The sequence below is a fragment of the Coturnix japonica genome, chromosome 1 (assembly GCF_001577835.2).
Source record: "Coturnix japonica isolate 7356 chromosome 1, Coturnix japonica 2.1, whole genome shotgun sequence".
Classification (NCBI taxonomy): Eukaryota; Metazoa; Chordata; class Aves; order Galliformes; family Phasianidae; genus Coturnix; species Coturnix japonica.
The window spans coordinates 156,922,683-156,938,745 of NC_029516.1; the positions used below are offsets into that span (position 1 = coordinate 156,922,683).

The following is a 16,063-nucleotide window of genomic DNA, read 5'->3' on the forward strand; positions in this document are numbered from 1 at the left end:
CCCTGTGCTCTCCCCTTAGCTGACACGAATGCAAAATAACTTAATCCTTTGCCTCAGTGTAACCAAATTTAAGGTTGGTTCTGTGTGCCCTTTTCCCAAGCCATATCTGTTCCAGCCTGTGCAGTTACAGGCAGTTGCCAGCCTGTGCTGCTGGCTGGAACTAGAGCTCAGAGGGAGGAATGTAGATCTGGCTCGCTGCAAACAGTGTCTCCTGGTGCATGACAGTGGCACACATGGTGCCTTGTTGTGGAATGTAATGCTCACACGTTTTGGTACTGTTTTATGAGTTGTGGCTGGTCCACCTAATGATTGCATCTTTCTCGCAGGCCCGAAGATAACGATGGAGTGCCAGAAATTTATCAAGTTTGGGAACCAGCTTCTTCGCCGGAAAAATGTGGACTGCACTCGAGAAGACAGCCGGCTCTCACGGTGCCTCAACACCTTTGACTTGGTGGCCCTGGGTGTGGGCAGCACTCTGGGGGCAGGCGTTTATGTACTGGCTGGGGCTGTGGCACGGGTGAACGCGGGACCTGCCATTGTCATCTCCTTCTTGATCGCTGCCTTGGCTTCTGTGCTGGCTGGACTCTGCTATGGAGAATTTGGTGCTCGTGTTCCCAAGACGGGATCAGCTTATCTGTACAGTTATGTGACTGTTGGCGAGCTGTGGGCCTTCATCACGGGGTGGAATTTAATCCTCTCCTACGTTATCGGTGAGTACGGTGGGCGTGCAGTGAGACCATAGCGTTAGTCCAGGATGGAAGCCTTGTTGGTACAATCAGCCACCTTTGTGTGCCTGCATTGCTCTGCACTCACTGAAGATTTGAGGGCTCTTTGTCAGGGCACACTGACTGTGGCTGCCGTCACTTGGCGAGGTGAGTGCTGTCCTGAGGCTGAGGGATTGTAATGAAGGCAAATTATTACTTCAGCTACTTCCTCTGAACTCCCACGTCGTCTCTTTGGCATATCCTGGCTGCTGCACACTTGCCAGGGAGCAAAGAGTGTTCCCTCTGCTGAGAAAGAAGCAGCTGACAGAAGGATGCTTTTACATGACATCTCTGGGCTGATTAAGGATTAATTTCTGGTCCCTTCAAAACCTGTTCACAGCACCTGGAGATCAGAATTCTGCCTCATGAGTGGTTGCAGGATTAAACATAGGGTGAGCTGCAGGTTCACAGTCTGAAAGGTCCAAAGCAAATCCCTCCTAAGCCCTTCACTCCCACTAGGAGAGGCCTTGGATCGTGCTCTGAGCATGTGGTGTACTCTTCAGCTGACATTAAAACTAAACCACTCTTTGCCAATTAAGGATTCATGTCTTTTCAAGCACATTCTGGGCTCTTTATCACGCCTATAAGTGAGGCTGCAGCCAGATTGCCAGTTGAGCTTGAAGAATTACGAGTTAAAATGAAAAACAATGTTGTGCTGAATGACTAAAGGAAGTTATGTTTTTTTTTTTAACTACATTTTATGAGGTATGCAATTGTTACCTTGGAGATTAGTTCCCATGATGCTGGGGAGGGTAAGATCATATCGCGAGTGACATAGTGATGTAGCAGCTGCTTGTCTGAGATAGAGCTGGCTCTCATCTATGTGCTACCTGAAACCTTTTCTTCTCCCTCCTCTCTTTCTTTTACTTTTTAATAAGAAAGGAGAGATTGGAAAACCAAAGTCAATTAAAGTCATCTCCTCAGGAAATGTGAGTCCTGCCGCTCTTCTATGAATCAAATTCATTGCAGGGAGGAGATAAAATAGTTTTTAAACAAAGTTAGGCATATAATTTACTCCAGACTTCTAAAATGGACTCTGCTTAGGCTACACATACAAAATTGGAACAGTTTTCCTAGTCACCAACCACCAGACCAGGCTGCCCAGAGCCACATCCAGCCTGGCCTTGAATGCCTCCAGGGATGGGGCATCCACAACCTCCTTGGGCAACCTGTTCCAGTGCGTCACCACCCTCTGTGTGAAAAACTTCCTTCTAATATGTAACCTAAACCTTTCCTGTCTCAGTGTAAAATCATTCCCCCTTATCCTATCACTATCCACCTTCCTAAGTGGCTGTTACTTACCTCCCAGCCTGGGCCCAATCTTGTAGCCAGCTCACACCCAAGCAGATCAGTTTGCCTGAGCTGTGCAGGGTAGGCAGGAGCTGCCTGGAGAGGTTGTGCTGACCCCAAAGCCATAAATCCTCCTGGATACAGGCCCTGTGCTCCATGCTTTTCAGCAGCAATAAAGATATCATCCAGGTGTCTGCAATGCTGGAATAATGTCAGATTCCCACACTTCCCAAGCTGTTGGTTATGAAGTTCTGCATGAACTGCTGATAGAGATGTGGAACCGGCTTCCAAGCAACTGGCATTAATATAAAGTGTGCAGGAGCTGGTTCTTCCTGTCCTAGAACATGAAATACTGCAGCCAAGGCAAAGAAATAAAACCAGTAAAACAAATATCCTTTTCCCTTGAATTTCCCTGAAGCAAAGCTGAAAATCTGTAAGGTGATACAGAATAACTTTTGGAGTTATTTTAGATTAACAGCATTGATGTTCTGTCCCTTTAAACGCACTCACAGCCTGTGTCTCGGTGTCTGAAAGAACAGCATGGTACCTAGACAGACCTGATCTGTGCCTTATTATTATGCTGTTGACAAGGCAGGTTGCACAGAGAACATTCCCAGCATTGCTGCAGGTGTTGCTGAGGAGGATTTTGCTGTGGGTGAGCACAATTTGTGACACAGCTGCAGGTGCTGGAGTTGTGACCTGAAAACCTGCATCAGGATGAACTGTTCTGGGTAGAAGAGTGCGCAGAGTCCTCTAAGGAACTGCTTTGCAAATTAACAGCAAGCAAACCTCTTTAAAAAACAAAGCGAAACAAAAACAAACAAAAAAGCTAGGTAATTCTGTACAGTTGTAATTATATAGCAGCTTCTAATTGTGTGATATATACATGTATGTTTATAGATAGATAATCTAACAGTAGCACAGGAGAATAAGCAGCAGACTGTCTTATAGCCAGAGCTGTTTGTTTTACACAGTGCTGCCACTGGCTGGTGGTTGCTGCTGTTTCATTTCTCTGGAGTGGCTCTTCTGGCCCAATAGCATCCCAGATTCAGACATCCTCTGAGCCCTTATCCCAGCCAGCTGTGCTGTGGTGTTCTAGAAACAGCAGCAAGCTGAGGCCAGAAGCATCTTTATGCCACTCAGATGCTCCAATACTGGAGTCCAAAGTGAATTTGGATGGTGTGCCATCCACCAAAGGTGTAACCCACATCCTCTCTACTCTCTGGCAGGAACCTCCAGTGTGGCCAGAGCCTGGAGTGCCACGTTTGATGAAATCATAGGTGGGCACATTGAAGACTTTTGTAAAAGATACATGACGATGAATGCACCAGGAGTGCTGGCAAAATACCCAGACATCTTTGCTGTGGTGATAATCATCATCTTAACAGGTAAAACCTCAGAGGCGTTTGTGAGTCTTGGACCTCCACCTTCCACCATTTCATTGTTTGCTTTCAGAATGGGCACAAAGTCCTCATTTGTTTTGGACAACTTACTAAGGCTCTTTGTTTGCTACGGGCGTTGGATTGACCTATATAGCCACAGAGGACTTAGCACCGAGCGTATCCCATTTATAAAGTTTTTAATTAGAGAGGAGAGCTCTTGATATTTTTGAGCCACTTTTAAAACCATCGATTGAGTTTTATATAAGGAAGGAAAGAAAAGGTGGCTTGTCATCCTCAGTCAGGTATGGAAGTCTAATCCTTCTCCCTCTGCCAGTCCTAATATACAAGAATTTCGTTCTGTTGCTCCTTTACTTTTATTCTCCCGATCATAATCAGCACTGACTGCCAGACCCCTGAGAAATCAATGTGTGAAGATCTGTCAAATCCTTTTTATTTTATTCTCTTTTTTTTTACCAAAAAAATTGTTCCAAGACTTGGATAAAAATTTGGAAAAGTTTTGAAAACTTTAAAATCCTTCTAAACTTTTACCAGCTGCTTAAACATGCAAAACATCACCAAGTTTAGGCTAATTACTCTTCTCATGTACCTCTGTGGTTTCCAGCATACAGGAGCTGCAACGTTGCCCAACAAGGTTATCCTGACATTTCCCACTGTGATCTGGATGGGCATCTCGCAGCATGGGCTGTGCTCGCTGGGACAGGCTTCATAAGCCACTGATGCTCTGGCATCTTGAGTTTGAATCTCTTATGTTTTCTTTTAAAAGATGGAAATGTGAGTGCACAGAAATCCCCCCTCTCCCTGAAATGCCTTGGGGTAGCAGTAAGAACACCACGTAGGGCTTCTTTTGTCCTTCTGGCCTACGTGAAATGTTTTGCTTTCTCGTAGTCTTCTTATGAAATATAGGTTGAAGGTTTGGGTTCTTGAAATTCAGCTACCTCAAGTTACCAGAGCTTTTCCCTCGGAGAGGCTGAGTTATGCCTCAGTGAGGTGTTGGTTGCCAGAGCCTGCAAATGTGCTCTTCTCCTGATGGACTCTCTCTGAAGACCATGGGCAGAAAACCTGTTCTCAGTGAGCTCTCTGGCAAAGCAGGAGTCTTGTGATGCCGCCTTGTTCTGTGTCTTGAGCTGTAAGTAGCTGACCTCCGGGATTCAGTCTCCGCAGAGAATGGCATCATGTTTTCTGCTGCTCACAAATAAAGGTGAATGTTGTTCATAACATCTGCCTTTGGCCAAGACCTCTAAGACAACGCTCCTTCCTGAAAATACACCTGTGGTGCTTTCTCCAGATGGCTGGGTGGAGTATGTGGCTGTATCTAGGTGGCACAACGTGGTGCTGTGAGGTAAAACTTTACCTGAAGCATGTGCCAAATTGACATGCTGTGTGGGAAGGTGTGGGCTGAAGTCCCCATCAGCTTTCCTGTAGACTTAATCCTGACCTACCTGAGCTGCCTGGCTTTGTGGAGGAACAGAAATACTACAGTGGGCAGAGCTCAGCGTTGATGTTTTCAGTAAGTGAGCTGTTGCGCTGCCTTTGGCAGCCCCCAATGCGTGCTGTGCTGGTGAAATACCTGACTGCATATTTTCCATTTTTCCCAGGGCTTTTAACTTTTGGTGTGAAGGAATCTGCCCTGGTGAACAAAGTGTTCACCTGCATCAACATCCTTGTCATCGGCTTCGTTGTGGTCTCTGGCTTCGTGAAAGGATCTATTAAAAACTGGCAATTGACGGAAGAGGACATTTACAATACCAGCCATGGCTTTCATGGAGACAAGTAAGTTGGACCTTGTCTTCTCAGATTTAAAAATGACATATATACATGTTTACAGGAGGATTTGGGGGAGATTCAGGGAATCTGTGAATGGTGTGGTTCCCTCCTTTACCAAACTGCAGTGTCGTGATTGGAGTCCAAAGAGGAGAGAAAAGAGCTTTGCAGATAACCTCGTACTCAGGGCTGGCCCAGGCTGACTGTTGTATCTGTATTAAGCCTTGACCAAGTACAGCTGCGTAGTGTTTTTTAACACTTTGGTCATTCCCTTGAAGAATGATTGTATTTATGGAGACCTTGTCCCAGATGCATGAGAAGGTAGGAAGCAAGTTGCAGATTATTTTAATGCATTGCAGCAGACATATTGCAAATCCATTTTTAATGACATTTTGCTACTTGGCCAAAATCCTGTATTCCTACATAAGACCAAAATTAAGGAGCTTATAAGGGTAGCCAGTGATACAAGGCCGTTGATGATTTGCTTGAGATCGTTCAACACAGTATGACCGCTCTCTGTCTTTTGAATGTCTCCTCATACATCAGCTCATTCCTTGCTTCCTATCTAACCCCTTCATGCTGGTCTGCAAGGAAACACAGTTTGGCACAAGCTGGAGAGATTTATAAATATCGCATGGCTCTCGTTTGGCTTGTAAACAAGCCACTTATTGAGCTTCTCTGCAAAACTCAGCCTGCTGTGAACTTCTTCCTTGTGAACAAATTGCTTCTGTAGGAAAGGTCCCCCCTCCTTCCCTCCTGCTATTCCCAAGCAAGTAGCAATTAGTGCAGTAGCTTCAAAGTATAACTGTAGCTCTTTCACCCATAGCTCTTACTATTTTTGTAATGTCTATCTGGGGTTTACTTTATCATTATTTCCAGAGTAATCCATATCTGGGTTGTACTATTTCTATAAATAACAAGTGAGTTTTCATCTCTCACTGGAAGTTCTACAAGAGAGTTTGGATGATTCTTCCTGATAAGACTTGCAGTTTTGGGATTTCCCTTAATTTAATTGCAGTAATTCATCATGACAAAGGCTTTTCTTTCAATTTTGAGTGGCCTGGGTTAACTTAAACTGAAGGCTGTTTTGGACGGTGTTTCAACACAGGCAGTTGTATCTCAGGCTTTGATCCTGAGTGCACTGGAGCCACTAGAAGTCTGTCTGTTGACTTTAATAAGCTTCGTATCAGGCTCAGCAAAGCATTTGATGTTTCAGAGGCGCAGGCACCTTTACTCCCTCAGCTTGGCATGTGGAATTGCTCTCCAGTGTCTACTCACACTTCACCTGAATCCATCTTAGGCAAACAGCGCATAGTTCACATTTTTGTTTGACTTCAGTGTTAAGAATCACATGTTGGGCTTTTTCAAAAGCTTCATTATCTACATAAACACAATAACAGTAGGAGAGGAATCTTAATGTTTGTGTTATTTTCTCCCTCTTGTAGCCAAGACATCTTTATCCCCACCAATAAAAACAGGTGATGGGAATAAACAGAACCATTTTCATTCCATGCGCTCCCCAGACTGTTGCAGGCCAGTCCAGAGCTCAGCAGTGGGTAGGGCTTAGCGTTGCCCTGTATTTGTAGTGAAAAGGAGAGCATGTTCCTTTGAACTCCAGCTGTGGGTGTCACTATGAGCTGTGTGAATAGTTTTGTTGTTCCCACCTAGGCAGAATGCTTCTAACCCAGTGCCGTGCTTTCTAGTCAAACACAGGGAGAAAAGCTCTATGGTGTTGGAGGGTTTATGCCCTATGGATTGAAAGGAGTCCTCTCAGGGGCAGCCACGTGTTTTTATGCTTTCGTGGGATTTGACTGTATTGCTACAACAGGTAAGATGGAGGATGTCTTCATTCCAGTTGTGAGCCTGGTTGCTGGTTGATTGGCTTTTGGTAACACTGCACAGCACAGATAATCAGTAATCCAGGACACTGCTTTCATTATTCCTGTGTTAACTGTTAACTTCAGCCCATAATATATTTTTGACTCAGCTGCTCCTGCTAATCAAAGTGCTGAGTAGATCCAAGTCCCTGGGTGCATGAATGTTGCTTTCTAGCTGCTGTGGCAGGCTGCATAACCTATCAGAAGAGCTTCTTTTCTTTGCCTCCAGGGCCCAATTCCATGGTTGCTCACTGAAAGCACTAACCAAGTCCAGCTCTATAGAAAACATGGACAGTTGTAAGGATTTGATATGCAAGAAAAACAGGTTCAGATGCTTTGTGTGACTGGCAGAGTTTGGACATCCCATCCCAGATGATGCTTTAATCAGATTATTCTGGAATAGGATGCTTCAGTGCCTTCAACTGAAGGTGCTCCAGTAGCTTAGTGTATTTAAAGAGACATAGAAAGAGGGCACTTCTCAGGAGGAGTCTGCACTTGAGAACTGTGCTGCAAAATGAAAGGGAGTTTTTTATCTCCAAGGGTTCAGAGGTCTCCTTCTGAGAAAGAAACCATCAGTATTGTCACATTTCTCCTGGCTTAGAAGAATCTAATTCCCCCAGAGAAAGGAAGGATTATCCTTAATTTCACATTTGACAAGAGCTGAGGAACAGAGAGAGGAGATAATCACAAAGCCAGATAAAACAGTACTGCCTTGTGTTCCAAGATGTTTGAGAAATGCTATAGCTCCATTACTTCAGCTAGCCCTAGGGCTTCTCCATGGAGAAGCACATTAATCTGGCTTTGACTTAGAGGTATATGGATCTCTGCTTATTGCTTCATCCTCCTGAAATGCCAAGCCTCAGAAGTGTATGCTTTGTGAGAAGAGCAGCTCTGCAGGAAACAGAAGGCTCACAACTGTTTCTTAATTAATCATTACCTGAATTAGGAGGATCTTTTTTAGCACATTTGTCCCTTGTCAGCTTGGTAGTCCAAAATTTTCTGTAAAGAAAATAGAGGGATTCGTTTTGGGAGGGATTGCCAAAGACCCATATAATTTTCAGGTGTGCCATGCAAAGGAACTTTGCCTGGAACTGGGTATGTAGGGAGTTCTTGCCACAGTGCAGTTGCTTTGGCAGAGGTATATACTGAAATTATCACCCAAATATTTGCCCCACAATTGCATGATAATTTTTTGTCTTGTCACTCGTGACCATTGAGCTGTTTTTGGAGCCACGCTATCAGTGGCATTGCAGGAGTAATTGGAGATAAATTAACCCTTTGGAGAAGAGACTGCTTTTAATCTACATTGTTTCTGTGTCTGGGTTTACAAGTCCTCCACAGATACTTATGTCAGAAGGAGTGACAGGAGCAAAAGAATTGGGAGCAAACAGCCAGTCTGGGGTGTGTGAAGGGTTCCTTAGGCCATGATAGTAGGCATTGATAGTTGTTGCTTCTCTATGAGCTGATACTTCAATTTCTTTCTTCTAGGTGAGGAGGTGAAAAACCCTCAGAAGGCCATTCCTATTGGCATCGTGGCATCTCTGCTCATCTGCTTTGTGGCTTATTTTGGTGTGTCAGCTGCCCTGACACTCATGATGCCTTACTACCAGCTGGATACCAACAGCCCATTACCCAATGCCTTTAAGTATGTAGGTTGGGATGGAGCCAATTATGCAGTGGCAGTTGGTTCCCTATGTGCACTTTCTACGAGGTGAGACACTGCTTTTCCTTGGTGTATCTTTCACAGCAAATGCTTATCTCCACCTTCTTAACAAAATGCTGCATGCTGGGGCTGTGTAGTGGCCCAACTTGTTTGCCTTTGTCATGTTCCCCTGTGTCATTACTAGAAGAGCTAGGATCAGGGGCAAAACATAGAGCTTCTGACTTCAAAAAGGCCATGATTTCACCCTGTGTTAAATTTCAGGGATGTGCGTTACCAATGTCACTTCAGAAACTCCTGTCTTAGCAGCAAACCCAGCAGGTGCATCTCTGGAATATGAATCTAGAATCAGTGAGTCATGAAGGCAGCTTTGTAGGGCAAACACAGTTTGCTTGCAAGACATCCTGGCCTGCTGGGATGAAACATGTTGGGTAGTGCAGGGGGCATCTTCTGGAGCATGTGGGGCTTACCACAATCTGACTGCAGGTTGCCTCTAGGACGGCCATCTGGCCAAGAGGCAGAGCAGGCTGGATGCAGAGTATGTCATGTTCTTAAGCACTGTGGAGCCCTTTTTCAGATCGATTTAGGCATGTGCAATTAGATGAGCAACTCATAGAGGCTCATAGAAGTTAGGGTATTTTGCCAACTGAGTATCAGGCTGCTTTTATGCCCCATGGCTAAGTTTAGATATCCAAAGTCGTGGAGTTGTAATTTGGTTTCCAGCTACTAGTAAGGTGGGTGTTCAGAGGGAGCCTTGTAAAGAAGCTGAAGTGATTGAACTGAACCTGTTTCAGTTTGTACTGCCATAAACTTGATCACTTTTTTGAGCTTGTGCTCCGATGGAGGTGTTCTAAGCATTTCCCCCTTCTGTGTTCTTAGTCTCCTTGGCTCCATGTTTCCAATGCCTCGAATAATTTATGCTATGGCAGAAGATGGACTTCTCTTTAAATTTTTGGCAAAAGTCAGTGAGAAGAGGAAAACTCCAATAATTGCAACAGTGACATCAGGAGCCGTTGCAGGTAACATCCTGAGACTTGCATGCATGAATGGAGCAGAGACATAATCTCATTCTAGGAGCAGATAAGTCTTCCTGATGCTAGCCCACTTATTAATCGGATATATTGCACAGCATGACTTCCCAGAGCATGTCCCAGGTTTCCAAAGCCTGGGAGAGCAAGGGCAGGGTGAGTGTGAATAGCTCGCTGCGTGTCTGTGCTTCTTGCTCAGAGCTCATTGCTTATATCCTGTTTCGTGCCAAGAACTGCCTTCATCCACTCCCTGGGTGCTCTGTCGGCTTTACAAATAATCAACCCCCTGCAGTGGCAGCCAGCTGTGCCTCAGGATCCCTGTGGCCATCGGCCCAGCTTGGCTGCAGGCCCTGTGCACTGTGTGTCTGTAGGTAGATGCTCAGTGGAAGACACCAGAGCAGCTGGAGACAAGCAGATGGACCCTGTGGCACAGGCATTTGTTAATCAGTTTGTCACAGCTGGTCACAGTCCTGTCCTCTCCTTCCCTCTATCCCAAGAATAGGGGAATTAAACCTCACAGACAACAAAGATGGGTGGCTTATCCTCTTCTCACAGCTGCCCCCCCTTCCTCACAGTGCCTTGCAAACAGAAGGGTGTTGCTACTTTCTCTTTACTCTCTGCCATCCAAATCTGGTGTAGAACGTGCCACTTTTGAGGCCTTGTTGCCCAACCGTTACGATGAGCTCCACGCTGTGGTGAAACAGCTCAGCCTTCTGCAGCTGCATCCTGGGACCCTGCAGAGTTTCTCATACAGCTGCTTCTCTGCCACCTTTATCTTCAGGGAGCCTTGAGCCCAAAGTGGGAAATAAAGAGCCAGAGAAAGAAAGGGATTTGGTTTGCCTTCTCTTCAGATTACCATATTACGGTTTATATCTTGCAGAACCAAAGTGCTGCAGGTATGGGGAGCATTTAAAGCTTGAGAGTTAGCATTGCTTTGGTTGTTGAGTTTGAGGCAGTGCATTAAAGACAGACTGGGTCAGTCTCAGCTTTGAAACCCTTTATACAAAGGTCTGTGCAAAAAGGAGTGAGAGTATGAAAGCAAAATAATCTGTAAGAGATGGTAGGCTGTATGGTCTCATGGATGTTACAGCTACAATTAGGGATTCAGTCAGAGAGGCTGTGGTTTAAACACTTGCTCACTGCTCGTGGTTAGAGGTGAGTGTCTCTCCAGCTTCACTTCTCTTACAGGTATATCATATGATGGCCTTGCTCTAGCATACCCATATATGTATAACAGGCTGGTGGTCAACTGTAATAAATGGTTCCTTTGCTTCCAGTTTGTGAGACTGTGCTGTGCATCCCGTGAGGCTCAAGGAGTGACAAGGCCATTGGCATTCAATGAGTCTTTCCTGTCCCCATATCAGTATGACCTGGGCTCCCTGGGTTTCCCTTGCCAGGTCCTGAGCAACAGTCACATTTGTGCTGTGTTGTCATTAATGCTTCAGTGCATATTCTGCTGCGTTGGTGTTTTCTTCCCTTTCACCTTCCTCTCCTCCCACAGCTATTATGGCCTTTCTCTTCGACTTGAAAGACCTTGTGGATCTCATGTCTATTGGAACCCTCCTGGCTTACTCGTTGGTGGCAGCCTGCGTATTGGTATTGAGGTATGGATGTAGAAATAGCCTCACACGGGCAGAAATCCACACTCTGCAATTGGATGCCCTCTTTGTTTCTATAGACCCAGTGAAACCGAACTCTGGCTAAGAGTGTGAAAGAAAGGCTCATTTCTTCAGAGTCATGGGGAATTGTACTAGTTGGAGGTGCAGGAGCATCCTCTGAGCTTGGTTAGCTCCTTGTCCATGCCACCGTAGCAGCAGTCAGACCCTGAATGTGGTAGGAGATGTGCTTGTGGGCAGGAGTGACAGATGAGTGGTCCAGGATGTCTGCTTCATTGTTACACTTGTTCCTACTGGGGTTACAGTTTCAGGCTGTCTTTTGAAAGGGAATTAATGAGCAAATAGGCTGTTGAAAGGTGTCTCTGTCAGCTCGGGCATACTATGATGAGAGCGTTGGAAGGAGCTGTTGTGAGTAGCTTGTCCTTGGACATCTGGCTCCATTTTGGTGTCTGAAGAAAAGAACCAGCTTATGATCAGCTGCATGATGTTCCTGTACTGTTTTCTGAGGCCTTAAAGTAAAAGTTCAGCTGCACACACCTCAGCACTAAGGCAAGATATGGCTGTATTGCTTGTGAGTTTTACCTTTGGTCTGCATCCTTGAGAAAGTCAACAAGGACACCCTTCAGTCAGCAGTGAAGTTGCTGCAGATTGTGCCAGGAAGTAAAGTAGTCACAGGAAGGTCTAGCATCAGCAGTGAAGCTGAGCAGGTTTTTGCAGGATCAGTGACTCAGTGCATGTCTATTAAACGAGCTGAACTCCTATAGCTTCCCCAGAATAAGATGAAGATAGAGTATCTTAATTGCTTGGCACCTCACGGACAACAGCACTCTACCCAGGAGGATTGGGTTTTGAAGATGTTGCTGAAAAATATCTTTACGTGTTCAATGAGTTATTCAGAGTCTAGTGAATGCTTTTTACCTGCCCACAGCAAATGCACTGAACTGAGCACAGGTTTCAGCTGATGAAGGGTCAGCACTGTATTTTAATCCCATTGCTCTGCCCGTGCCATCCATCATGCCCCTCTGTACAGAGCCAGAGGATTTTCCTTGCCCTTCATACCTTCCCTTTGGTTTCCTGGCTTCCTCTTCTCCATATAGTTATAAATGGCTTCTTAATTTGCTTCTGCAAACTGCACTCCCTATGATATGGCCCTTTCCCCATCATACATTTGTGGAGCTGACAGACAGCCTTGTAGCAGCCCAGGCAGCTCATTTAGCTGCCTTTTGAGGGAACAACTAAATTGCTTCCAAAGCTGTAGGGTGCTGTGACTAATACCCTGCTGTGGCTGGACCCAAGGATTTCACTGCATTTCACAATTCACATGTCACAAAGGGTCTCATTGTCAGCATATCCCCATAGGACTGATCTTAAAGGGTCTGTCTGGAAAAATGGCCTTTTCTTTAGGCTTGTAGCTGAGAGTCTCCTGCAAAAACTTATTATAAAGAAAGTTGATACCAGAATAATGTTTTTTTCTGTATGGAGCCATGTGGTTGTGCCTCGTTGAATGAAGTGTTATCCACATATGCAACAAAAAATGACAGTTCTCTGCTTACTTTTTCCTTCATTATGAAGCAGTAGATGGCAGTAGCAGAAGAGGCTGATACAGAAGAGATCAGGGCACAAGGAATGTCACTGTGTGATCAGCAGCTGCTAGAGTGTGATATCTGCTGAGCTGTTAGTTCAGTTGCTTCCACACCAAGACATGAGGGCTTAACAGCCACAGATAACCCCATAGGCTGATTATGGCCACCTGGTTGTTCTCCTGCCAATTGCTTCTCCAGTCCTCACTGCTCCTACCCAATAATATTCTGGTGGTCTGGATAGTAGGGTTTCTGGAAGGAAATACTGTCCATCTTAAAACATAGGCATTGCAGCCAAGCTTTGGGTGATTATAGCTGATCAGATTTGCTCACATAATTGTTCTTTTTAAATCCAGATAAAGTCTTTGTTATTCCTCAGATTTTCCCCTGAAATACAAGGCTGTAGGCATTATGTTTGCATGTTCTGATGCTAGAAGGATCTTGGGTACAGTCAGTGTTCTGTGTGGTACTCTGCATCAAACCAATAAGCTCTTTGTTTCACTTCTCTTTTCCTAGGTATCAGCCAGAGCAGCCTAATCTGGCATACCAGATGGCTCGAACCACAGAGGAGGCAGATAACAATGAGTCTGTGAGCACGAGTGAGTCTCAGACTGGGTTTCTGCCAGAGGAAGAGGAGAAATGTTCCCTCAAAGCCATAGTTTGTCCCCCAAACTCAGAGCCTTCCAAGTTCTCTGGCTTGGTGGTGAACATCTCCACCTGCATCATTGGTAAGTACGAGGCAGTGTGGCTGTGGGGCAGTGAGACAGCTAGTATATCCTTGTGCTCACCGTAGTGGGAAATCTTACGTCCGTGCTTGTAAGGATTGCTTGCAATTTCAATGAGATCTGAGGATCTCCAGGTTCAAATGAAGACATCAGAAGAAATAACACAGATTATGTGTATGAGGCTGTGGAGGGGGAAAGGTATTTGTATTTTCTTGCTTTACAGTTTCGTTTGCTGTGCTTTCAGGTTTTGCTTTGCCTGCTTGTGGGGTTTACTTTTCCGCTTGCTTAAAATAAAATAAAGCATTGTTAAGCTTTTGGTTTTTGTTCACAGGTTTCCTTATTGTGGGCAGCTGTGTCTTGACCGCCCTTGAGCCAAGCACGGTGATAAAGGCAGTATGGATTATTGCTGCAATCCTTGTTTTCATTATCAGCTTCATTGTATGGAAACAGCCTGAAAGCAAAACTAAGCTTTCCTTTAAGGTGAGTGTCCTGGGAGGTGAAGAAAAAAAAAATAAAAGAGGTGGTTGGAGGAGGAAATGCACATTGACTGTATCAGGAGGGACTTGGCCAAATGATCACACAGAAAACATAAGCATAAAGGTGTATCCAGCAGCACCCAATGGGAATAAGCAAGTTCAGCATAGAAAGTGGGACTGAAGGAGTTAGCCAAGAGCTGGAGGATGGAATTAGGAGAGGAAGTCTCTCTCTTTAACAGAATTGAGTAAGAGGAACTTTTGGCATTTTCGTGCCTTGCTCAAGCTCACTATCCTTTATATTGACAAATACAGATCATTTTTCAGTGTATTCCTGCAGGTCATGTTTCATCATATTGATTGCAGGCTATTTCTCCAATTTATAAAGACTGTTGGTATTTCAAATCCTTTCCTCTGAAGTGCTCTCATTTTGACTGCTCTTATAGTCTGCAGCTTATCTTGGGTTTGTGGTCCCAAAAGTGGGAACAGAAGTGTGCAGGAACAGGAAACTTAAGAACTGCTGTCTGAGCTGTATATTCTGAACTTACTTCTGAGGATCTCTTTGCTCGACACTCAGGATATTTTATCTCCCTTTTTCTTTCCCCCCCCCAGGCACTCCTCTGTCCAAAGGAAAAAATACAATTAGACCTGTCAGTGCTAAATCTGTAATGGCCGTTTCTTATCTCCTTGTTGTCTTTCAGGCATTTACAGCCTGACTGCTTAGTGATTTTTCTCCAGAGTCTCTCTGGAAATCCAAAGCTGGCTGGTTTGTTTCCCAGTTGTTATCCTCTATTTCTTTTTAATAGGTCATCTGTCTTTCTTCCCCAGATTCTGGAGACCTTCCAGGTCTACCAAGAGCTCTCAAAAAGCCTACTAATGGTTTAAAGGTCATTCTGCAGCCTTTAGGCACATACCTCACCATCCTAAGGAGATGTCATTTATCCCTGCTATCTGATAATGCCTGATTTAGGAAAATATTCCTCTGTTTTCTAACTTGTGTGCTCTCCTCCTTCTTAATGATGTGGATGGCTGGTCGCCAACAGTTGAGGTGATGGTAGCAACAGCCATCACGGCCCGTCTAACAAGGGATGCAACGTTCTTGCCTGCCCACTGCTCTGCCCTGCGGATGTAATATATCCCTCTTGCTTTTTCAGGTACCTCTTCTGCCCCTTCTTCCTATCGTGAGTATTTTTGTGAATGTTTACCTCATGATGCAGCTAGACATCGGCACGTGGATACGGTTTGCAGTCTGGATGCTCATAGGTGAGTTCGAAAGAGAAGAAAAACGTATGTGCTCAAAGTTTTGAGACTTTTTTAACTATACATTTGCTGTAGCATTCCAGGAAGGGATTTCACACTCCTTTAATTGTCGGGTGACCTCTCTGACTTCATTGAAGCCATTTAGGCAGTGTATCTCTAGTGTGTGTTTGTTTTAATTGTTCTGAACCTGGCAAAAGGCAAAAGCCATGCTCTAGATAGCTTATGTTTTTGCCCAGGTCTCATATTCATGGTTCCTCATTCCCTTTTTCATCCCGATTTACCTATGAATGTTAGCACTTTGCCAGGTAGTTTTGGCCTCAGGACATCTCAGTGCTAAACCAGCACTGCCTTGTGCAGCGCCAGACAGAAATTCATCCAAAATTGGAACCTACTGTGCAAACCTCCGGGCTGCCAGGGCTTTTTTGTTTCTTTAATGTGAAAAGTCCTCCCTGTGCCTTCTTTTAAGATATCACTGCGTATCAAAACAAGCTGAAGAAGGAGAGATGTGTGTCACCATGTGAAGAATCCATGTATTAAAAGAAAGAGCAGTAGGATGTCTGTGAGCCAGCACAAGCAGGGTGTGCAGAGGAGCAATCTTTGTGTTGGCACTTTTACTTTCTCATTTG

The 16,063-nt window shown here is 44.9% G+C and overlaps 1 protein-coding gene across 7 annotated transcripts in view; it reads left to right on the plus strand.

The window, feature by feature from the left end:
- The window catches only part of SLC7A1 (solute carrier family 7 member 1), a 36,400-nt gene that overhangs the window by 16,026 nt on the left and 4,311 nt on the right, over window positions 1–16,063 (plus strand). For all 7 annotated transcript variants that reach the window (XM_032442144.1, XM_015852003.2, XM_015852004.2 and 4 more), the window contains 10 exons: window positions 327–710; window positions 3,284–3,442; window positions 5,053–5,227; window positions 6,922–7,046; window positions 8,584–8,806; window positions 9,635–9,774; window positions 11,285–11,387; window positions 13,496–13,707; window positions 14,036–14,184; window positions 15,332–15,440. In XM_032442144.1, the coding sequence (XP_032298035.1) occupies window positions 327–710; window positions 3,284–3,442; window positions 5,053–5,227; window positions 6,922–7,046; window positions 8,584–8,806; window positions 9,635–9,774; window positions 11,285–11,387; window positions 13,496–13,707; window positions 14,036–14,184; window positions 15,332–15,440 (1,779 nt within the window). The remainder of the gene's footprint in view (window positions 1–326; window positions 711–3,283; window positions 3,443–5,052; window positions 5,228–6,921; window positions 7,047–8,583; window positions 8,807–9,634; window positions 9,775–11,284; window positions 11,388–13,495; window positions 13,708–14,035; window positions 14,185–15,331; window positions 15,441–16,063) is intronic.